At 39.7% G+C, this 24,883-nt stretch overlaps 1 protein-coding gene across 1 annotated transcript in view; it reads left to right on the forward strand.

Annotated features, from left to right (window-relative positions):
* The window catches only part of SAMSN1 (SAM domain, SH3 domain and nuclear localization signals 1), a 277,097-nt gene that overhangs the window by 157,142 nt on the left and 95,072 nt on the right, over positions 1-24,883 (forward strand). Inside the window, exon 3 of the mRNA XM_075101871.1 lies at positions 4,500-4,568. Within this exon, the coding sequence (XP_074957972.1) occupies positions 4,530-4,568 (39 nt within the window). The 5' untranslated portion in view covers positions 4,500-4,529. The remainder of the gene's footprint in view (positions 1-4,499; positions 4,569-24,883) is intronic.

Raw genomic sequence — 24,883 nt, forward strand, 5'->3', positions numbered from 1 at the left:
AAGGCTCTGCAGAGATGTCAGGCTTCTGTCTGTACCAGCCAGCAGACAGTTATTAGCTCACAAACTGTCTGACCTGGGATTCAGGGGTCTTGGGGTCAATGTTTGCCTCTGATTTCTGTGCCACCTCACACAAATCATTTAATTATTACACATTCCTGTTCTGCATCAATATAATTGATCTGAAGTGTGGAATTTCTCCACCCTGGAGAACACATGGCAAGAAAGTATTTACTCTCAAGATATGAGGTCAGTGTCACCCACAGGCCTTCTTGCTTGATCTTTTTTCCCATTATTTCTTATAGCCAATAGCAGATAACTTCTCTTCCACTTCCAGGTTTTTTCTGATTGGGGGGGCGGGTGTTTGGTTTTTTGGGGGTGGGTGGGTCTGGTTTCTTGGTTGGGTTTTTTTTTTAACTTATACATGGATGCATTGCTTTCTTTCCATTCTCTTTTACCATCAGTTCTTTCAATTTGTTCTCTAATTGTGTGGTCTGCCCTACTAAGCTGCAAACCTGAATCACTTTCAGTGTTCAACTTCCTGCACTTGTGCATATACACTGCAGTGTTTCAATGAAAACTGCTTCTCCACGCCTGTCTCCCCAACTGCAAAAGAATTTATTCTCTATTTCCATTCTATGGTCTTCCTGACTAAAGTTTTTCTCTTCCAGCTCAGCTGAGCCCCATGCCTACAACCTCAGTCACTTTTTTCCCACCTTGCATCCCCTTTTGAAACCTTCAACAACCCTACTCTCGACTTCTCTGCACATGTTGACAGCAATCTATTCCAGTCAAAACTCTATATGCCTTTCTTCCATGAAACGGCCATTTGACCTCCTTGCCCCATCCCAGATTGCCTTATTGTCTTTGTAATGGTTCTGCAAGTGTCATCTTCTCCCCTGATTCAGGTGCAAGTTCCTGAGTCATGGTTCTTTGCTAATCACCTCCAGTTGCCTTAATATCATACTGTTTTGTCTTCAGTCTGCCTTGTATCTGTACAGTTTCCCTCCTTTACCCTGTCCTTTCTCTTATTATGCTTGAGCTTTTCTCTTCACAGTGCAATCATACTTCTGTCTTTCCTATCTTAATACAAATTGCATATACCCCCTTAGCTTCATGTGCCATTACAAGTACCTTCTCCATTTTCTTTCTCCTTTTCACTTCTGGGTGATTGAAAGTGCTATTTAGAACTCTGAAGGTCTATTTTTCCAGTTATATCCTCACTTTTTTCTTCCCCTGTTGCTCCGTCAGACCTCTCCCTCTGAGCTTACTAAAACCTTTTCTCTCAGAAGTGCCCAGGACTGTTACTCAGGGTTCATTCTTTCTGACACATCAATTACATTCATATCAAGTATCAAACGTACCAAACCTTTCTTCTGATGGCCCTTATTCTTGGGCAATGATCCCAATAACCACCTAAAAAATTATCGTGTTTATTATCTTATCCTGCTTCAAATCTTCCTTAAAATTCTCCTTGTCAGTGAAGGCATTGGTGACCCAACTCCCCTCTGTCATGCTGACCAGTGTGGTTTCACATTTTTCCTTGTGCAGATCCATGTTAACTGTCAATGCCTCTCGTATTGTTCTTGTGTCAGTAACTGTGTCTTTTACCCTGGATCTGTGTAGCCCATAGCCCAGTGAGACCTTGCTCCATAATTGCTGCCTTAAGTACTAAAGCAGTAGTAATAACAGGTAGAATCCTATTGACATTCAGCACTGTGATCAGCACCTTCAAAAATGCTTACAGAGAAATTATTGGCAGGGAGGTCATATGTTTCCTAGGTTGTTTAAAAAACACAAAACAAAATTAAAGTCCTCTTAATGAGCATAGCTTAAATCTGATTTTCTTGGATTAAATCAGATTAATCCACTAAGCATCATTCATAGCTTCAGATCCTGTTTCAGTTATTTCTTTCCCTGAAGCTAAAAGATGCCTAAGTCCTTCTTGTGTTGATTCAGTCTTTTTTGCCACTGTGACAAACAAGGATTTAAGAGAAGAGTTTGGCAAAGAAGGGGCTAGGGGACAGGTTGCAGCTACCTGATTTGTGTGTTCAATCAGAAGGATAATCAGCTAAGATGAGCAGACTCTCCTTTTTATGCTAATAGGAAGGGATGTGGGCTGAACTGTTAAAAAGGAGGAATCTTTCAGAAGAGGACTCCCAAGAGACAAGGATGGAAATGTGGGCTTCTCTGGAGTGTGGCCAAAGATTTTACCGTGAGTATTGGATTATGCAAGCTGTTATTTATGTGTGGCAATGGAACAATCAAGACCTCCCTTACATTAACATTTTTCTGCTGTCCCATAAAGCTAATAACACTTGTATATCTCTCAAAAAGTATTTAAGCCTTGCATGTATGTGCAGCATCCTCTCCATCCTTCCTTTGAAGGGCTTCTTGGAATGTGCTTCATACCTACTTCGTTACTACATCATTAAGAAAAAATGCTCTTTCTGTCTGGCCCACTAAAACCATTACCAAAACAGGGTTCTGTGACTATATTTCTCATGCAGCTTCTCACCTGAGCCTTCTGACTCCTAGTTGGTTTTGGATGCCCCCTGGTTCTTATGCAGCCATCTCCTGTTCTTTTCAGTGGTTGGTGTCTCTAGCAGCCAGTCAACAGGAGATGCTGTTTCCAACTCTCAACTAGTTTGCATTTCTCAACAAGGTAGTCTCACAAACTACCTTACTGTGAGTGTCGAAGTTCAAATGTGATCATCTCTTCATCAAGCTTCTAATTCGCAAAAACCTGACCCAATAAGTTTGTATTAATGGAATTAATATTCTGTGACTCTCTATTATCACCTACTTGTATTTTCAGTGTACATTTTTGGTCTCTAAGGTACAGTAGAACACAATTTTAGGGTTGACTTGTGTGTTTGCATGGTTATTTCCAGCTTTCTTCTTTATGTGTATTGATTATCATAAAATAATGGTGGATGGAGTTTTGGTAAATTAAAAATTTCTCTGTAGTCCCAGGTCTCAGTGTGAGGGGAAGACAAGGGGGGGTATCACCCTTGTAACAAGGAAAATTCAAAAAGAAATTCTCCATTTAAAGGTTTCCACTATCAAATCTCCCAAAACATATTTTCCTTGTATTTTGCTGGTCAGGAAGTCAAATTTTACCTTCCCCAACTTTTTCTGAAGCTCATGGGAGAGACTCAGGTAAACACAAAGGACTTGAAGTTAACCTCACCTAGGGGGCTTAAGTATCCCTCCTGGCCTTTCATATCCATCTGGTTTTGCTTTCAGGAGGGGTACAGGCAGAAGACGTTCTCTTGTGAGAAAGGACTGATACATTTGTATACTTAGATGTGCATTCTTCTGGTGGCCTGCAATTCGCACACACTCTTTGTTCCCTCAGAATAGGGCAGTTGTAGCTTTCATCGTGCTTCACTTCCAGCCAGACCCCTCCAATAAAGGCTTTGCCTTATCCATACATCCTTCAGACATATAGGCTTTGAGCTAAATAGCAAAAGGATAATCACAGTCACATAAGCAGTCAGGAAAAAAACAACTTGAATTTCTACAAAGTATTTTCTGCAGAGAAGGCTGTGACTCAAGGTTTATAGTATTTCTTGGTATGAAAGTTTTGAAACTTGTAAGGTTCTATAAACACAAAGTGGTGCAAATGTGACGACCTGACAGAAAGAAGGATGCCATTTCCATGCATAGCATCTTGCTACCAAGACAAGACTATCTAGGGATTTACAGTTCTTCATATACAGAAAATGCACTTCAGTCTCTAATATCCATTGTTGGGTCTCCATCTCTAATGAACAGTACCTTCAGGCAATATTTAATTAGGTAGTGCAGTAACTTCATGATCAAGATATAAATTCATTACAGACTAGATTGCGACTGACAAACTCATTTCACCTATGACCTAAACTGAATATGAACTCAACTCTCCTCAGGTAGGAAGCTGATGTATAAAATAATTTTCAACTCATTGCCAGGGGATTTAGAGTGCATGTTTTTGGTGTTTTAATCTGGGATTTAAACTTGAAACCAGTCACTTGAAAAGCTGGCCAAAACCAAGATTCGCAGGATTTTAGTGTTACAAAAATAATGCTTTTGATGGGGAAAGAAAAAAATGCTTGATTTTTCTTTTAGCATTGCAATACATGAACATAATGTTTATCAGAAATATGTCTATATTCCATGTTCTTGACTATGCATTAAAATTACGAAAACTAATAAATGTTACAGTGCTCCCAACATTTATGTTTTTGTATGCTTCGCTGGTGATGACAAGTTTGGCATTGTTTCAAAAGATACTTTCCATAAAATGGAATGCAGACAGCCCTAATGGCAGATGTTGGTCAATATCTTTTTTAAAACAGATCCCTAAAAATTTGCCATGAATGGAGAGTCCAGCTGGAAAGGAAGAGAATGGCTATCTCAGATATTTTAATGTGTTGAAACTGAACAAAACAAAAATTACATTTATGCTTTGAAATTAATAACTTTTAATAATCATTAAAAGTCTCTCTTCTCAACAGAAATGAAGGACTTGCTAGCTTCATGCCTGGATGACCAAAGACCTTTCAAGAACATTTCACTGCTATTCTGTAAGTTTATTGTCTTAATAGATATTCCCATTGATCACTGTTTGCTTTACATTTTTTCACTATGTATTTAAAATTGACATATATTGGATACTTACCATTATACGGTCAATGGAGCTATTAATTTAATAGGTCAAATAATCATATTTCACTAGGTTGCTGGGTTTTAATTCATTTAACATTTTAATCTTCCATCAGTTTTTCCTTTAAGAGGATTTCGGTGCATACACAGGATTTGTATAAATCTGCACAGTAAATTTATTCTTTTAACAGTTTTATTCTTTCATCAGAAATTCATTTAAATGGATTCTACTATATATCACATTCACTGCCAGTGTGGCTTTAGGTCAGGCTGTAATTGATGCAAAAGCAATGAGGTATTAAAAGAGAAAGGAAATATCTGAAATTGGAAAGGGTTCAAAAAGTGTGCCATTGTAAGGCCATGACATTCTTCAGATATGATGGGGGTGGGGGATGGACCACTAATAAACAATTTTGGTCCAAAGCCTGGTAGAGTTGCTAATTTCAGGTTTTACTGAAGTCAGAATCTGTGCTAAGAAGATGGTTGCCTTTAAAGCTTGAAGGGGAATGTCAACTCAAGAACCACCTATCAGGCTATAAATATGGTCCCCTCTATTGTGATAAATAAGTCTAGAATTATCAAAACAGAAAAGTACAGAGAAGATGCTTTCTTCTTTTTCAGTTTATTCATGTGATACATTTGACATATTCAGCCTTTTTGTTTTGATGATGTAGGTTGCTCTGGTGGCATGGGATACACAGAGCAGTAACTGTAATACATGCCTTTTTCCAAGTTTTAAGGTAGACTGGTAATGACAGAGAATAACAGAAAAGAATTAAGCTAAAACTAGTAAGGGATTTCACATATATGTGCATGAACAGAAAGAAAGGAAGTACAGGAAAAAGGAGAATGATCTGGATAATGTAAATATGCTAAGATTTCCTACATACAGAAAGATAGCAGGAAAAATGTAATTTCTAAATTTCTACATGTCAGCTACTACCATTTAATATATGCAGCATAAGGTTATACTTTTTACAATATTAAGCAAACTTAATTTAACTGTGACCTTTTGATGAGATAGCTAAGGTATTTCATTGCAGATCTAGACGTGTGAGTTCATACCTCGCTCCAGATTCAGCTCCAAATCTGTCTATTGCTAACCTTACCAACAGCAGCTTCTTGGTCATGTGCATGGGCAAGCCGAAGTCAGTCAGAAATGCAGCTCACTTATATGATACCTTCAGTGTTATTTGCTGCAGAAGCTGTTGTAACTTCACTGCTCTTGAAACAAAGGGTGCAGGATATATGGGGTAGCCTATGGACCTCTAATAGTATTGGTACATTCAAACAGTTAACTTGCATGCCCTCAAAGCAAATAGAAGAAGAAATGAATATTTAAAACTGACAGTACACAGAAACTAAACTAAACTAAACTAAGGATTTTTTTAAAAAATTGCAAAATAGCTCAGGAAAATTAAGACAATCCGAGGAAATATGCTGGGGTCTAGAGTCTGTAATGTTTATGTATGCATGTAAGAAAGACTACATGTCTTTATGCAGTCAAATAGTGTCATTGATTTTAATGGAAAAATTTCCAATAAAACAAATTTATGATTACATCTTTTTTTTTTTTTAAAGAAAAACAGAAACCTGGATCCTTTGTTTTATTTTAAATATATGGTCCATACAGTATATGCTTGTCAATTTATAAATTGTTCTTTTGCTAGAATTGCCAGTGATTGCAAGGAAGTTTGGAACATAAGTAGGGTTTCAGCGCTGATGAGGAATGGTTGATTAGATCAATGAAGAAAGATATAATGAGGGGTCTCTTTAACATGTAATGTGCTTCTTATTTTAATTCAGCATGTAAAACAAAAATTCATTCTTACTTGGCAATTACAATAGTTGTACATAATTTTATTTATTTTTCACAGAGACCTTTTAGATGGCATTGTGTTGAGTAAAAGATAGAAAGCAGGGTCTCGGTGTAAGGCTCAGCCCAAGCCTAAGCTTCGGGGAGAGGTTAGGAGACAGACAAAGTCCAGTGCTGGAGAAGGGCTGCAAAGGGGGTGCCAAGGAATTAGCTGGGCTACAGAATGATTATTCTACTGAACAGTTTTTTACCTGGACTGTGGTTGGAGATCCCCAAGTAAGGCTCATCTCACCCCTTGTGTTGAAGCCACAGGTAGGTGAGAGAGAAACCCAAGAGCTCCTGTTGGAGCAGGGTGGGAAAGGGGCTCCCAAAGGAAGTGGTAGGCTGCAGAAAGGCTTCTTCCCTGACTGCACTTTCATATGGAAGGTGCCTGGGAGTCCTGATCTAACGCTGAGCCCTCTATGATGGTGAGCATTAGGGTTAGAAGAGAGCCAAAATCTAATGCTGCTTTCGGAGTGGAGCAATGAAGGACTACCAAAGAAGTAGCAGGCAAAAAAAGATTAATCCCCTGACAACTTTTTCATCTAAGTCCTGCCTGGGGATCCTTGCCTGAGGCTCAGCTGAAGTCAGGACATATGGTTGGAGATAGATAGGGTGAGAGTTAAGAGGGAGAGAAAGACTAGAGCTCCTGTAGGAATGGGACTGGAAAGGGTCTGCCGAGTAAAGTGGTAGGCTATGGAAAATCACTTTCCTGAACGTTTCTTTTTGTTAGGGCTATTCCTGGGGCTCAAGGGGTAAGATTCAGGCCACCCTTAGTGTTGGAGGTAGTTTTAGAGTTAGGAGAGATACAAAGCCTAGATTTTCTTTTGGGCTGTGTCTGTAAAGGACCTTCCAAGGGAAGTGGTAGGTTATGAAAAGATTATTACCCTGACAACTTCACCATCCAGGCCATGCCAAACTGTCTGTGATGCTTAGAATTAGGGTTAGGCCTGTGAGAAATAAAGTGCAGAGCAGCTCTTGTTGGAGTTGGCTGGAAAGGGACTGTCAAGAGAAGAGGTGGGCTACAGAAATACTATTCACCTGACAACTTTTTCATCTGGATCATGCCTGAGGGTCCTGGGGTAAGGCCAAGCTCTCTGTGACAGTTATTGTCAGGGTAATTGTCAGGGTGAGGAGAGAGACAAAGCCTGGATCTCCGGATAGAGTGGGGTTGGAGAGGGTCTACTAATAGAAGTGATGGATTAGAAAAATACTACTCAACATTTTTTTAATTTGGGCTTTGGCCAGGGGCCGTGAGGCAAGCCTGAAACTTTCTAAAATTATTTGCATTTGGTGCTGGGAGAGAGACAAAGGCTAGAGGGGTTGTAAAATAGCTGCCAATGGGTGTGACAGGCAACAAAAACATTATTCCCCAGACTTTTTAGTTCTGTCCATGGCCAGGGTTGCCAGCTCAGTGCTGAGCAAAAGCCAGCCCTTAGGGTTGGGTTTAGGGTTAATATTAGAATAGAGGCAAAGCCTACGACTCTTTTGGAGTCAAACTGCAAAGAGGCTGCCAAAGGGGGTGGTGGGCTAGGAGAGTATTAATCTCCTGACTTTTTGATCTAGCCATGCACAGCAGATCCTTAACTAAGGTTCAGCAAAGGCCAAGCAATAAGGTCGAGGTTAGGGTTGGGTTTAAGGTCAGCTTTGGGTTTAGAGGCAGATCCTAGAACACTTGTCGGAGTGGTCATGCAAAAGCTATACCAGGGAATGAGGTAGGCTTCAAAAAGTTTTCTACCCTGACTACTTTTTAATCTGTATGATGTCTGGGCATCTTGGGCTACTGCCAAGATAAGGCCAAGCTGAACATTTGGAGTTATGTTTAGTTTCAGAGAGAAGCAGAATCTTGTTCTCCTGTTGCAAAGTGGCTGGAAAAAGGCTGCCAAGGGCAGTGGTGAGTGAGCACCATGATGCTGGTGAGAATTTGGGTTAGGGTTAGGAGATTGAAAAAGCATTGAGCTTTTCATTGGACTGTGACTGCAAAGAGAATGCTGACTGTCAGATTAGGCTGATAAATATTTCTTGCTTGACACTGTTTTCATCTGGGCCATGGATGGAATCCTGAGTTAAGGCTCAGCTCGTCCTTCACTTTAGAGTTAAAGTTAGAGTTAGGAAAGAGACAAAGCCTACATCTCCCATTGGAGCATGGTTGCAAAGAAGCTGCTAAGGGAAGGGAGAGGTTGCCAAAATATTTTTCTGGGGCATTGCTGTTCATCCTTAGCTGAAACTTAGTCCATATTCATCATTAGGTTAAGCATTAGAGTTAGACAAAGGGTTAGGAGAGAGACAAATTTTGGGGCTTTAGTTGGAGTAAGACTGCATGGGGCCTGCACAGGGAAGGGGTAGGCTGCAAAAAGATTTCTTCTGCAATAACTTTTTCATCTCAACCATGGCTTGGGGTCCCAGGCCATGGCTCAGAGCACAACACATTTTAGGCTTATGGTTTAAAGTACAGTGAAGATTAGGTTTAGTGTTATGAGAGAGACAATTCCTGGATCTCCAGCTCTAGTGAAGCTGCAAAAGGACTGGCAAGAGGAGAGGTATTGTGCAGAACAATTTTTCTCCTGACAGCATTTTTTATCTGGGCAAAGGCTTCTGAGTGCGGGCCAAGTCTCAGCCCATCCTGGTTGTTATGGTTAAGGTTACGAGAGAAATTGAACTTCCTTCACTCAACCTGATAATCGATTTTTCATTTTCTTTTCTAAGAGAGCTCTGTATTTATAGGATATCCTTCCATCACATTAAAAGTTACACCCTTGGACTGGTGTGATGGCTCTGTATGTCAGGGTGTTAGTTCCTTCAGCTTGCTGCAGTCAATTTACTTTTGACAACCAAGAAATTTGATTTTTATAATGAGGCATAAATCACAGAAACGGGTTGTCTGTAATGGACTTCAGCAGAGTTAGGAGCAAGAGTGCAGTAGTTCATATCAACAGGATTTTATAATAGACAGCTGCACAGTAATGTACATACTCTTCATGGACAAGGAGAATTTAGGGAAATTTGGGACAGCTAGGTAATAGTTACACAGCTTGGAGGTTTAAAAGGTGTTGCCTTGTTATGGTCAATTGTTCTGGTGTGTACTTGGTTTGATATGTAAGAATACCACTGAGCCAGGAGGCTGGCTGAAAACAGAAAGATGGGGTGAAGTTCAGCATGCCTGAAACAGCTGCAGTACGTCTTACTGCTCAGTACACTGAACTGCACATTTTTAAAATTGAATTATACCTTTATATTAATTCAATTGAATGTAAGACGAACAAACTATAAATAATTCTTAGGGAGCGTATAAATACGGCTTGGTATAACCTACCACAACAAATAGGAAAAGCCTATAAAAATGTATTTGCATGTTTACATATCACTCCCCTGTGGTGGATTAGCAAGCAGAAAGAAGTCTGAAACCACAGGGGGAAGGTTTAAATAGGATGATGCAGACATTAGTGAATGATTAACAGTAATTTCACAAAGGTGGAGGGTAAGCTGCTCATTTTGCAGAATCTCACAAGTGTGTTTTGAACGATTAACTAAATTTGCTCAGCAAAAGTTTAATTAAAGCTACCACCTATTAACCACGATTATTTAACTCACTGTATAGACTGGCTATACACCCTAAGTGGAAAGCACAGCATTAACCAAAATGAAGGTGTTCAAGGGGTTTTGGGCCTCTCCGGTCTAGCTACCCCTTTGACAACTCATCTCCAAAGAACAGAGGGAGTCACTCAGAGAACATTACACAGTCCTCCTGAAAGCCCTCTGGTAGTCTCTGACAGAGGCTTCTTAATAGAGTGCATATACATACACAGTGTACATACACAGTCAGCTCTGTGGGCCAATGCATGAGTGAATAGGGTCAAATCCCTGTCCCCTTTGGTGAAATGATGGATGCTGCTTTCAACACTCTTGACATTTCTACAAAGCTGCAAAAAACAGACTGGGTCTTGTGTCTGCAAGTGAGCTCAAGGCAGGGAATGAATGGAGCTTTCCTGTATCCTCCTTTGCTCCTTCTTCCTCTAACACCCCCAACCTCTCCTCCCTTCTTGTTGCTCTTGTTCTTTATGAGACTGAATGTAATCTGTCCCTAGCTGGTGACACTACTATTTTCAAATGCTGCTTACTGTCTTTTATGGGTAATACTATTTTTGCACAGTTGGACACACTTGTGAGAACAAGTGACATCTGTGGCATTTAATTGCTTTTTTTTTCACTGTCAGAGAGAGAGAAAAAAACAGGCTAGTGCCCTTAATAATAACTTACGATTAGAGCTGATTAGGAAATAAGTATTTCCTGGAAAGCATTTTGAGAGGCAGCGAAAATTTTCCTTTAAAAAAAGAACAAGAATTATTTTCATAGTTTCATCAAACCTTCTTACCTGTTATTTTACTCTGTTGTTAAACGTTCTCCCAGCTTTTCATGTCGTACATTCTGGTTTCCCAGTGAGACTCTGGTTGTCTGTATCCCAAGCTCCAGTGAAGAGGTGTTGATTGTCAGATAATGGTAGGCCAGGTAAATCGCTCTGGTGGCTATTGAATGCAGCTCTTCCTTCTAAACACCTCCATGAATGTTATAAAAAAAATAGTAGGAAATATGATACTCTTGTGTGGTAGACATAGTGACATATAAGTTAAACATGGTTTATTATCAATATTCTGTAGTATTAAGAAGACCCCTACATCTCAGTCAGGATTTCTGTGGCTTCACAAGACTTGACAAAGATGTCTTATAGAAACAGATCCTCCTGTGACTGGACCCTCTGCTGCTTTTACACCTAAATCATGCAGTTTACTTGTGTTCCGTCCATTGGCCTGGTGTTGCACAGTGTACTTCAAATATACCTTGAAAAGTTAATATTTTGGATCTGCTTAGTATCTTATTTGCATCTCTCTTATGTTATGATTTTTGCAGAATCATAGTGTTATTCAAGCAGTAATTTTGCACACCTCAGAAATCCCAACATTACTTCATTAGCAGTTAATATGAATGTTCAGTTCAAAATATCTGTCACCTTGTTTACAAAGACTTCCAACCCAAGACATAAATTCACTAAAAGGATGACTAATTTTATTGTTCCATGAAGAAAACAATGTCTTGCTACATATTTGTATCCAAGGACTAAACTTAATTTCTATTGTACCAAGTATAGTATTTCTATTCTTTTATTGACAAGTTATAAAAGCTAGCTAAGTTTTAGCTAGCCATTTCAAATGCCTGTCAGCTTTCTGTTTGTGTCCTGAATTGTTGCTGCATACAATAAACAACACATAGTCCAGTAGTATCACAGCCCCAAAAAGTGAAAAAAGAAAAGAAAAGTCAGGACTGGGACTGGGAACCATGAATTATCTTTGGACCATGTTATTAAGAGTGTTCATATCAAGGTGCTTACATGCTTAGTTTATCCTAATAGCACTTTGAATATTCATAATTAATTAGCTCATCTTCTTCTATCAGTGTCTTAAATAAAGGACTAATGATGTCAGGACAGCCTGCTTTGGCATTTATGAAATATGTTATGATCTACCTGCAACTGATTGTAGAGGGAGCTGGAAAAGCATATTTTTAGATTGCTTCATTTTCTATTATCGAAAAATCTGTCGACCTTAGCTAGAAGGCTTTAGCAGTTCCCCTACTTCAGGGAGGCCTCTACAATGTGTCATGCCCTTGAGAAGAATATGTTGTTTAATTTTGTAAAACGATGTTCAGGTTAAACTGTAGAAGAGTAGCTAGGTCCTTTTCCTCCTCCTTTTTTTGTTTCCCTCTCCTGTTCTTCAGAGTCTCCAGGAGTGGGCAGGGAGCTGAATGCTGTCTCTGGGGAGCTGGCCTGTGCAGGAGGCAGAGCCCGGCAGGCTGCCATCTGGGTTCCCGGGGAGGACATTGGGATGGGGTGAGGAGGGAAGCAGGGAGGACCAGGCTGTTGCCAGCAGTTCCCCCATCCTCCGACCTTCTCCGGCTCAGGGTAACTCATTCTCCTGCCTCTTGAGGCACCAGCTTTGAAGTGAGCTTTCCTTCCCTCCCTGAGGCAGGGTCTAGACCCCCTCCCTGCTTCTCCTACATGATCCCTTGGATTACTGTCAATATGGATAACATCACCCGAGGTACCCAAAGGGGCAAACTTAAGACCACACAAATGCCTTATATTCAGGTATTTCTGTTTTTTCAAGAGCTTTCTGAAACTTCCATCTTTACAGTAGCATAGCTGTGCCACTTCACTATTCGTTCAACAACATGCAACTATAATTTAGCCATGAAGGCTAGTTTCCCATTGCTGCCAAGCAGTCTTGAACTCCATGTGTCATTTCTCCCACAGGTGACCACAAATCCAGGTTTGCCCACTGAGGTGCTCTTTGCTCCCCACCCACCCCACACCGTGCCAGAGGAGCAGATACGTGTGGGTAGGGCAGTGAAATGGGATCCTGTTCTTTAGCAATGCCAGCAGCCGGCGTGTGGTAATGGAGACCCACAGAAAATAAAATGAACTGGAGTATCTTATTGGCATATGCTGCGTGAAGCACTTCTGTTTCAATGGCAGCAGGCTATCTTTTGCAGAGCTGGGTTACCTGTTTCCTTTAGAAAAATCCACAGACCCATTTTCTCCACCCTGAATTTAGGAGGTTCAGCTCAGGTTTGACGGTTTGGTAGTCTTAGAAGCAATTGTCAAGTCTCAGAGAAAGTGGTGGATTGCCATAATATGGTTGTGAGGTGACAGACGTTTGTTGAGCTGGATTTAGATCATCAGGTGGGATGGGCTGTATTCTTCAGGTCAGTCCTAGGACATGAGATGATAGGTAGTAAGATGTCATTTTGAAATTAAAAATAACAAAGGGTTACAGAGGAACTCTGTCAGAGTGTTTTGATGATTTGTGGCTGTCTGTCTGAGATGCTGCACATACTTCAAAGAACCTGCTGCTTCCTGCAAGAATAATCTCAATTTTGTGAAGGTTTAACATTAACCAGCTGTTCCACAACCATATGGTGACCTGAGCAAGACACTGGCCTGACTGGATTTCTGTGGTGTTATTGAATGTAAGTTTTTATGTGGATGCATAAAAATGCAAGATAGAGAAGTTATTAAATCAGTCTGTCTCTGTATTCACTTCGGCTCTTGGAGCAGCTGCTTAAGCTCAGTCTCTGAACTGAGTCAGTCAATTTACTCCAATAGATACTAAATCAGTCCCTTTATCCATAATGATTAGACAGCAGCAAAGTGCACATCTGATAAAGTGTGGAGAAATCCAACATAAAGCTTAAGCTTCCCTCACAGAGAAAGGATAGAACCCTAACCAAGACTGAACAGGTTAATGGCAAAACTGTACCAAGTAAATCCATTCTGCAACATGAAAGCAGAATCAAAGACATTAGGCATAGGCAATAGCATAGTTAAGGTACAACAAAAGAGTGCCTCAAGCCATATTTGTCAGCAACTATTCCTGCATGAAAAGTACCTTATAATTAACGAAAGATCACATTTGAATTAAAGCTCAACATTTTGCATTGCAGATTTTCTGTAAACAAAGTGATTAGTTTGCCTTAACTCTATATTCCAAGCAACCTTTATGAAAGGTCTACTTCACTGAAAACTACCATCCATTTCTTAAATTCAACAGTTCTGTCTGACCTGGCTTCCTTAATGTTGGTTTTTTTTTTTTTACAAAGATTAAAAAATACACTCTGGAGTAAAATTGTCTCAGCTTTGCGATATGAAACTGCATCTGAAACAGTGCTTCCGTTTCTAGTAATTTACTATGGTAGCTCTAAAGCACAGATGGGAGAGTATAGAAAGAGGATTAAACTGCTTTCCATATCCTAAACTTTATCAGGGATAACACAGAAAACTGTGTCATTCATTACTGCCTGGGGAGTTCTTAAGTGTTAACAATTTATCTAGCTGATACATTAGAAATCTAGGAAGTATTTTTTCATTAGCAATAACAGACTGCAACTAAAATGAAAGTCAAAGTTGCACTGCAAGTTTTATTCACATGCCAAACAGAGAAAATTAATTGCTTCACCTGGAAATATTGATCATAGTACATCTGAGCCAAAATCTAAGTGCACAGACCCAAGAAATGAACTGTTGAAAAATTTATTTTCCTGAGTCTTTATTTCCAAAAAGGCTATTTTTTTCTGCATTAAAAATAAAGAATAAAGAGAGACTATTTGTGATGCTTCATGTCATACAAGGTTTGTGTTCATACACCGTGCTTCACATCACAAAACGAAAATGCTCTAGGATTAAGTTCAGAACCTATTAAAATCAAAAGAAATACCCTCATTAACATTTAGCAGACTTTGGATCAGGCCTATGCAAAGATTCAGCTGATAATACCAATACATGCAAGAGATTACAACCAAAGTCTTGTTATCCCTTGTAATTTTATCCCCCTCATGTTTGTTTTCACTTGTATGTTTTGGTGTTTTTTCTAGACACTTCTGTTTAAGCTGTGCTCTTAGATTTAGCAGAGCTTTATGTCTACATTAGTTTGTCAATGATTTCTGGTTTTCTACAAATCCAAAGTTATAATGCTCAAGTGGCAAATTTACTGTGATTTTTCTGTAAAACAGGTGACATCACAGAGTTCTTGTTCAGTTTGTAAATAAACCCATTAATATAACATGGATTTTAATAAGAAAGAGAGCAGCAGATCTATACTTGCAGGTTGTCTAGATGTTATTGTAAACCAGTTTATGGAATCCAGTATGTATATATACACATACACTACTCTGCCTCAAGAGTATACATTTCATCCTGAAAGTGGTAAGTTGATTTAAAAATTTTCCATAAGATTTCTCTTCCAATTCAGTAGGACTTCTGTGTGAAAGCCTTGACCTCTCATAGACACCTGCACTGAATCTTTCTGTTACATGGTATTTTTGTCTCAGTTTCCACAGCAAATGTTTGCTACAGATCTGTTTCTCATCTCCCAGCTTTGTTCTATTCATCTTTGCTCCCACTGACTTTTTGTTGGCTGGACTCAATCTTATCTTCTGCTACTAGGATCAGTATAAAATCACCAGGTAACATGCAAGCGTAGGATACCTTCTGCAAATAGGAAAACACCTCTGGAGTACATAAGACCACATGAGCAGATATAGTGCTAAGAATACTGAGGTGTTTGGACAAGAACGGATGAATATCCCATTTCCAACAGTGATTGTTATTAGTCGTATTCAGAAAAATAATTCCAGTCCTCATATTGTTTTTTTCTTTATGACTATCTAATCCCTTAATAATATATTATGCCTCAGTTGCTGTATAGGAGATAAATGATATGTCTTCTTTAAGTAAGTATAAACTGACCCCCAGCAAAGCTATGGCTGTGGCTAACACCACTTGTACTAACAGGAAGAGTTTCCAGTTCTGGGGTAAGACATATACATACACGTTTATCCTTTCCTATTCAATTTTCACATAGTATCACCATTTCCTCTCAAATAAGATTCCTCATATCCACTCAATCTGACTGGGTTTTTACAGCAAGGGGCTGTTGACAAAACGGTCTGGCTTCCCCGTGGTTAATGCTATGCACAGCAACAATCTACTAGAAATCAGCTCATTGCATTTGGCTTTCCCACTACCTTTATGAAATGGCTCCTTCCTCACCCTGACAGTTTCTGTCCTGTAAGTTCCCAGAGATTCAAGGAAGGAGGTAAGCAGTGCACAGAGGGAGCTGGCAGAGTAAGAAGGTGCATGCCGTCCTTTGCCCCTCTAGAGGTCATGCATTAGAGATGATAAAGAAAATGAGAGACTGGCAATTGTACTACATATACTGCACGGTTTACAAACTAACTGAAGAATTAAACTGTTTCCACTTTCATTCTGAGGACAAGCAAATATTTTCTCTGGGCCCTCAGGACACAAATCTACAACTGTGGTGTGTGGTTCAGATTTCTGTCTTCTGCAAGACTTCTTGCCTGAGCACTGGTAGCCAGTCCTCCAAAACATTTTATTTTACTTGCTGCAACAATTTTCATTGCTCTGTTCCAGTGAACTAAATTAATATTTAATGTTTATTGGAGGTGGGACTGGTGAATCCAATTGTAACCCCTGTCAAGTGACTGCTCTAGCAAGCAGGCCAGAGAGTCTTGTGCAAACATATGCACACACACCCCACACACACACCCCCCGCCCTTACCTCAACTAGTATATAATTACTCTGTATTAAGTAGAACAGCTAATCCGAGGTACTGGAGAAGGAGAAAGTCTCTCACCTGGTAGTTGGAGAAATCACAGAGAAGAGGAGAACAGAAACCAAGAAGGAAATTTGAACCCTAATCCCCATAGTGAGAAAGGATGCTGCAATCGCTGGGCTGCGATTGGTGGGCTGCCAGGTAAGGAGCAGCAGGAGAGGCAGGTCCTATCCGCTCCTTTACCCTCATTCTCTACAAAGCTTCTTTGCGTAAATTTGCTCTGAGGATAGCAATCAGATTAATCGCAGAGGTAACATAGGAACATGAATGCATACATTATAGATCCTGATTTAACTTAAATGTAGGGTAGCTTTCTAGCTGCTCAATATTGTCAAGAATTCTACAGTATCTGGGTTTCTTCACAGACAGACTTTACATTTCTAAGTAGCTTTAAGCACCTTAAGAGTGAAGAAGCAAATTGAACTACAGATCTGAAAATCAGTGTTTTGGATTCTGTGATCCCATCATCAGTGACTGCCAGATGACATGTATCTGATTATGCTTTTTAGTGATACAGACAATAAGCTCAACTGTATGATAACATGGGAATAGTACCACATACCCTGTCATAGAGATGTTCAAAGGATTACTGTGCTAAAGACTGTTATGTTTTAGATCTGATAATAATGGTACCGTGTGAATGCCTACTATGAAGATGGGAATGTATGTCTAGCAGAGCCATCTTTGAAGTCCTGCTTATGCACTACACCAGGTAAAACTGCTTCTAGGAGTTTGTAGTATTAAACCAATATGTCTGTGATTCACTAAGCTATACCTGGTGAACATTTAGAGCTTACTCATAGACATTACTTTCTGCATACAGCAGTGTTCTCTTTTGTGTGTTATTAGGGTAACAGGTTGTTGAACCGTGTCTGGATTCAATAGAGTTAGAGTAAATCTTGGCTGTTCCATGGTTACCCAGGATAAAAATGTCATCTATTCCATTGAATCCTACTTTGAAGAATTTGAGTGAAGCAAGAGCAGGGGGAGTCACAGGGGGATAGGTCAGTCTTTGATGTGCAAGTCTTTGAACGGTAATTGTATGTGTTACCTGTACACTTTTGGCAGACCTCTGGATGCCTGTCTTCTTCAAGAACTGTCCTGATTGTTCCTTTTTCTCATATGTTAAAAGAAGTTAGGCTATCCAGGTAGAAGTTCCTATGCAAATATAGAAATACTGCTACGCAGTTTCCCCTCTGTTTTCCCTCTCAATCCATCTATAATTCATTTGGATGATATTAACTGACCTGTTGAAAGACTCTGTTTTACCTAAAGCAGAACAACACTGAAATTTCCTCAACAGTGTTTTGGTTTGGGTGTTTTGGTTTTTTTTTTCCCTCTGCTGGTTTTTCCATGTATGTTCCAGTTTCCAAGTTATCCATCATATGCTTTTGGTGAATTGCCTGAGGTAATCATGTTCTGCTAAATCGGGGTGGTGGGGTGAGAAAGGTTACCTACTCAACCTTTAATAAAGTTTTACCTACTCAACCTTTAATAAAGTTTCAGGAACTGCCAGCTTCAAGCATCTTGTTTAACTAGGATGGATCTAAATGAGTGATAATATCCAGTTACTAGCACTGAGACAATTTGGCAGTCTGAGGTACCATGAGGACTCAGCTACAGCAAGCAAGGTTGTTCTCCACAGAAATGAATATGTGCTGGTATGCTGCCAAGGTTATTCTAGGGCTGCAGATGGCATCTACTGTTCCCACTGTATAAGCCTGGGTTTAATGTGACTGGTGCAGACAGTATCTAGCTGATGCAATTTTTTACTGGCATGTGATAATAGAATTTAATATTTTTTTTTCCCTAAATATTTTAGAAAACACTGATATGCTATGAGTTTTTCCTGCAACTTGTCCTTACAGCAGTGTACAGACTTCTTCCCCTTAACATCAGCCTCTTCTGCATATTTGATTACCTTAATAAAAGCCAGTAATAGGTAATAGTGGGTACAGTCAGGGCATATTTTGCAGGTATGTAAAGGCATGAGTTGCAACAGGGCATGAGGACTGCTGCTTTTTTTAAAAGGGGCCCTAAAAGGCAAATGCGGTTCGTCTCTCACATGGCATGGTATGTTTGTAGAAGTGAAGGAAAGTGCTATAACACATGGAGAGGCAGTAAGACAGTATAGCAGGGTCATGGATAGTAAAAAACGAGGACACTCCAAGCTGGAGGCTCTGCAATCACATGCACAGGGATGTAAACAGCTCAAATTGCCACTGCGTCAGTTGATGTATCCTTGCCCCTAAAAAATAGCACTGTCGCAAAAATTAGCTACATGGGTGTAACTGGTGACACTGGATGAGCTGGCATAACTCACATGAAAAATATGAAGCTTTGCTAACATCTACCAACTAAGGGTCTATCCAGAATAACTTCCAGAGAACGTAACGGGTCTGTCCAAAAAGCAGAGAGCTGTTAAGCTATATAAAACAGAAGGTAGGCAGAAGTGCTTGTGTACCAGCATGTATTTCTTGCTGCAACATGAACTATTTTATGTGGTTGATTCCGGCTCACGGCTATATTTGCAGCCCTAAAGTGTTTAGACCATTGTCTTTTATGCAAATTTTGTACTTCCTGGCTGTGTTGGTACTCATGCTTCAGAGCTGGTGTAGAACATTAGGTTTTATCACTGTATTTCACTAAGTACAGATAGAAACCTAAGTTGCAGAGTGTTAGAGAAAGACTTTATTTGACACAACAGCAATTGTATAGCCTTTAATGTGTAACTGATATGGATTGCTCATCTCTGATTGTATAAAATAATTTCTTTTTTATCAGGAAGATGGCTTTAAAAAGCTACTGAGTCTATCTTAGAATTAGTGTGGTGCTTGTACAGCAGGGTTTATTTGGAATGATTTGTAAAAGAACAGGCTGCAGTCAGCAGGCACGTATCTAAATCAGCTAAGGATCCACGAGATACATGAAAACTGAATGGGGAATTTCTGAGTCCCTAATTTTGATTTCCAAAAAGGTAAGACTCTCACAAACCTGATAAGAAAATTAAAACATAAGCCAAGAGTTCATCAATGAAATTGTTAGGCTTTAGTTTTTCTATTCTAGATGCTACTGTCGTTTCATAGAATCACAGAATCACAGAACGGCAGGGGTTGGAAGGGACCTCTGGAGATTATCTCGTCCAACCCCCCTGCTTGAGCAGGGACACCCAGAGCAGGGGGCACAGGAATGTGTCCTGGTGGGTTTTGAATGTCTCCAGGGAAGGGACTCCACAACTTCCCTGGGCAGCCTGTGTCCCTGCTCTGGCACTCGCACAGGAAAGAAGTTTTTTCTCATATTGAGGTGGAACTTCCTGTGTTCCACCTTGTGCCCATTGCCCCTTGGCCTGTCGTTGGGCACCACTGAAAAGAGCCTGGTCCCATCATCCTGGCACCCTCTCTTTCGATATTTATAAGTATTGATAAGATCCCCCTTCAGTCTTCTCTTCTCTAGGCTGAAAAACACCCAAGCCTTTCAGCCTTTCCTCATAAGGAAGATGCTCCAGTCCCCTGATCGTATTGGTATCTCAAAATATTTCACTGTCTTCCAGTGAGTTACTCCTGATTCGTATGAGAGTGAGAGCAGAGACAGGACCCAAGAGTCTCAATGTAGACTCCTGAAGGACAGAGAATATTTTTAATCTGCTGTTGTGTCTACAAATACAGGCAGATGCAAGTCTGAATTGGCTGGCTGGGAACCAGCCCCAGCCCAGAAAACTGCAGATAAGGTGGTGGCATGGACAAAATAGTACATTCTGCTCAGAGGCTAGTCATCTAGGTGCGGGGGCCTATGTAAGCCAGCTGGCTCTTTCTGTTTCACTTGGAGCTTGGTGCTGTCAGCAGCCATCTGTGGGTATCTCCCGGAGGTAAGGCAGTGTGTGGGAACAGGAGTGAGTGCCTGTGGCCACAGGCAGTGGGTGCAAGTTAGGTTAGAAAGACTGTCATCGGGCTGTATCCAACTTAGTGTATAAATTGGTAGAGGAACTCTCAATTAAGTTGCCAGAAGTGCAGGTCGATATATGTATTCCTTTTGGCTTCATTTAGCATTGGATCAGGCTCTCAAGGAAGAAATAGATGACTAATGTCCTTAACCTGAATTCTCATAGGCAAAAGTGGAGAGGCAATCTTTCTTGCAGGGTTGATTGGAAACCTTCTGCTGGCCTTTCAAAGTTCTGTTCTTAAATGCTCACACAAGGCCTGGGTGCCTACAAACTTAGAGGGCAGCGTTGATTGTTTGGAGCTGGTTCAAGCAGGTTGTGCTTAATAAGGCTCTCATCTTGATATTAAAAAAAAGCCATCTAAGTAAAAGGGAAGTGGGGTGATGGGAAGCTAAATGTTTGAAAAGCACACTGGTTCTTTCCATTTCCCAATCCATTACATAACAAAAATGCATGAACTGTGTGATTAAGAATACTAAGTAGTAAGTACAGAAATCAATTCTGTTTAGTGAGGATTCAAATCCCCTTGAGGCTTTTAAATGTTTTTTATAGTCTAAGGAGGTGGGGGGTGACATCTTTTCTATAAATGCATAGAATTACTAAGCACAGGGGATTTATTTAACCAGGAACCCTACATTATTGAGATTAGACATCTCCTTTTCAAGGTGCTCCTGGAAGATAATGACTCCTATACCCATAATTCACTGTAGACATCAGTTTTGTCTGATAATACATAAATTGGCATGATGATAGAAGTTAGCTGTTTTCATTCTAAATTGCAGTATAGTGCTAGATAGCAAGAAAGAATGTGTGGGACAGATTCACTGAGTTTCAGTAAAATTATAGAGCGAGGATTTGGCCGTCCCATTTAGGAAATACACATTTCCTCTCTAGAACAGGAATGCAGTTTTTCCTGTGACTAAAATATAACTGCTCTGAAAAAAAACCACTCCATGACAAGGGAAAGAACAATGTGATTATTTATCCTAGAAGGAAAGTTAGCTTCAAGGCATGGCTGGATGTTACAATGAATTGTATGGGAAACACCATGTGCTTTTATGATGTTGTGACTAAAAGTGATCAGTTACCAGGAGAAGGTGCACGAAATTCTGATAGAACTGAGTTTGATGGGATTTTTTGGCAGTGATTTTAATAGGTACAGAACTTGCCTGGGATTCTGGAAATTGTGAAAGCATTTTGCTTGCCTTTTTGATTTTGAGTTACAGAATATTGGCTCTTCGTGTCTTTGCTTGATTTTCTGGGCGGAAGTAAATGTTATGGCTGTTTATGCTGAGTGAGCTTAAAATAATCTTTAACTGAGCTAAACTCTGTTGAAAATCCTTGTTGCAAAGGTGTAAAAGCTGCTGTGTTGAACTGATCATTGCATCTGTAAAATTATCTTTTCAAACGAGGAATGGCATACTGCAATTTGGCAGGGGTGAGGGGGGTTGTGAAGCTTTTCCCTTACCAATTTTTAATTAGCTGCTGAATGTAAAAGGATGAAATGAAGAAGCTGCCTCTAAATTGAAGGAGATTCTAAAAGAAAACAAAAATCAATAACATTTAAAGAATCAGATTTTTAGTTAGTACTTCATGGTTCCTTTCCAAACTATTAAGCAGATGTAATTTAGAGACAGTGACTGGAACATTTGATTGAGGAATATCAAATGTTAGTACCTCTGTCTTAGAGACACTATTTTTTGTGGTCTGAAACGGAGCTTTCTACCATTTGGGGTCTCTTCAGGGGATGTTCATGATAGAAAAATGTTAAACTTGTTTTATAATAGCAGTTTCCTAGGTTCAAATAGTGGCTTCTCATAGAGTCACTTGGTCATGGGCTGTGGGTCAACAAGGAAAGCGTTCTGCACAGAACTGCTTTGTCATCTGCCTATTGTAAATGAACAGAAGGAGGTGAAATGAGACGGGGTTTATCCAGTGTGCCATCTACATGGTTGCCCTCACATGTAGAGAACATGTGGTATATTGAGCAGGCACTTGATGAAAATAGACATACAGTCTCTTTCCAAAGAAATGGGAGAGCCAAGAGGAAGCCTCTAACTGATTTAATTTCTGAATATCCCACTTTCCACAAGGATAGCCTGTGGAGTGTAGTAGCAATTCACTATGTTTACCTTGAGCTCATGATAAAGTAATAATTCAGCCTTTTATGTGGACTGAATAGAGACATGTGACCACTTAGCATATGATCAGTTATATATTTAACACTTATACTGTAACAGGTTGTAGAATTTTGGAGTTTTTGCTTTTAGTTTTAAATCTGTATGAAGATTTAAATGAAGGTGACAAATAGATGATGATCAGAGGAGCAGTAGATGTACATTTCCTTTAAGGATAATTATGCTTTTGGAGGAAAAAAAGAAGTGAGATGAACCAATCATAAGCTGATGCATCTTATTTAGTTATTATAGTAAGTGTTTCCTCACAGTTTGTATTTTATCCATTAGTCTAGGACTGGAACGTGATGGGTAATGTCAACTATAGTTTAGGCCTATCAGCAAACTTGACCCTTACAGATGGATTTATTAGTGAATTAGTAGAGGTCTAAAATGTTACCTTGTCATAAGAGGAGTCTTAATACTATAAGTACTCAAAAACATGCAATAACAAATTTGCAGTCTTTAGACTTTGGGTCTGAGTGACTTGCATCCAGAATATCTGCAGCAGTGTTTTGGTATCCCACTTGAAGTCTTCACTGAAGGCTATTTCTTGTAAAGCTATTAGCCCAGCAGAATGAAAATCAGAGAGGGTTAATCTTCTCGGTTTCTCAAGTGGGATATTTGAACTAAATATTTTAAACCTGAATTTAATAACTTTCACCCAGTACTGTCACCATAATGCCTGCGGTATAGATATATGCAGAGAGCTGATACAGCTGGAAACAAAAGGATTAATGCATCAGGATATGAAATGAGAGCAATCGAATGCTGGAGGTCTGCCTTTTGGAGAAAGGAGGAAGTCAGACAAGCCATCTGGGGCATATACTCAGGAGGCATATCCACAGATTCTAAACTGGTATGACTCCCAGTTTCAATCTCCAGCTCTGTATTTGCAAAAAAACTGCGTCTGGTTTTCACGTTTTACTTCAATGGAATAGTGCCTAGCTCATGAGATTTCAAGCCTGATGTGATGAATTGCACCTGTCCAAATGGTGAAGCAAGAACAACTAAAGTAAGAGTTGGCCCAATGCCCTAGAAAGTTTCCAGATGAGCATTTATCTTTCTTCACAAAAGGTTGTCTTGTAGAGCTCTGCATTTTTCCCTTCCAACATAGTTGCTTGCCATATATGTGCATGTCTGTAACTGTAGATACAGGCTGCTTTTTATCTTTTAATTTGTTCTTAAATTACTCTCTTTTCTGCATGTCTACAAGCATAAGCACAAAGAAAGCTGAATAGCTCAGTGTAAGATCTATGCTTTCTTATCTACTCCTGCCTTGAGTATCTGTGGTATAAAATTAAGAAACTTCCTTCTAAAGGTTTCAGAGTAAATATGCATAGCAAAACCCCCTCAAAAGCCACAACCCAAAATCAAGAAATTAAATCACTCTGAATGATAAACACACACCCCCTGAGTTACTTAGGTGTTGGTTCCTTATTATATCTTGTCATTTTACTAGCTCTTCAGTCTTTCTGGAGTCTTACGGGTAACTATTACTGTAAATAGGCATTTAAAACGAACAAACAAACAAAGAGTAATTCTCCATATCTGGGGCAGGGTGCTTTTGATCATTACTTTCATAGTACTTTGCACATGAGGTTTGTGAGGTTATTTCAATTTTTCCATCTGGAAAACCTGAGGCACAGGAAGGATAAGAACTTGCCCCCTCACAAGGAAATGAGCAAGTGAGCCACGAAGTAAATGCAAGCCCATCTGTGGCAAACTAGGCCTCTCAGATGTCTATTTTTGTATAACCACATTAGTAAAGTGTCACTGGGTGGTAATTGACAAAATCTGTTACTGTTCAAGTTTGTAGGAGGAGTAAATGAGAAATCTCTCATCAATTGGCTTCTAAACGATAACATTTTTCATTAAGTTCTTCACAGCCAAACCCACTTTCCTAACATGTGAACACAACTTCAAATCGTAACTGAAAAAGGAGGCCTGGCAGAAGCCTTCAAAAAGACTTTTATATACTTCACAGTAAATAGGAGAAGTGCAAACTATAGATCTTTTCCTTTTAAAATCTTGAATCTTATCTGTCCTCTGGTGTTTGTTGGCGCGCCTTTGTGTGAGCCTTGT

The sequence above is a fragment of the Phalacrocorax aristotelis genome, chromosome 1, assembly GCF_949628215.1.
Source record: "Phalacrocorax aristotelis chromosome 1, bGulAri2.1, whole genome shotgun sequence".
Taxonomy (NCBI): Eukaryota; Metazoa; Chordata; class Aves; order Suliformes; family Phalacrocoracidae; genus Phalacrocorax; species Phalacrocorax aristotelis.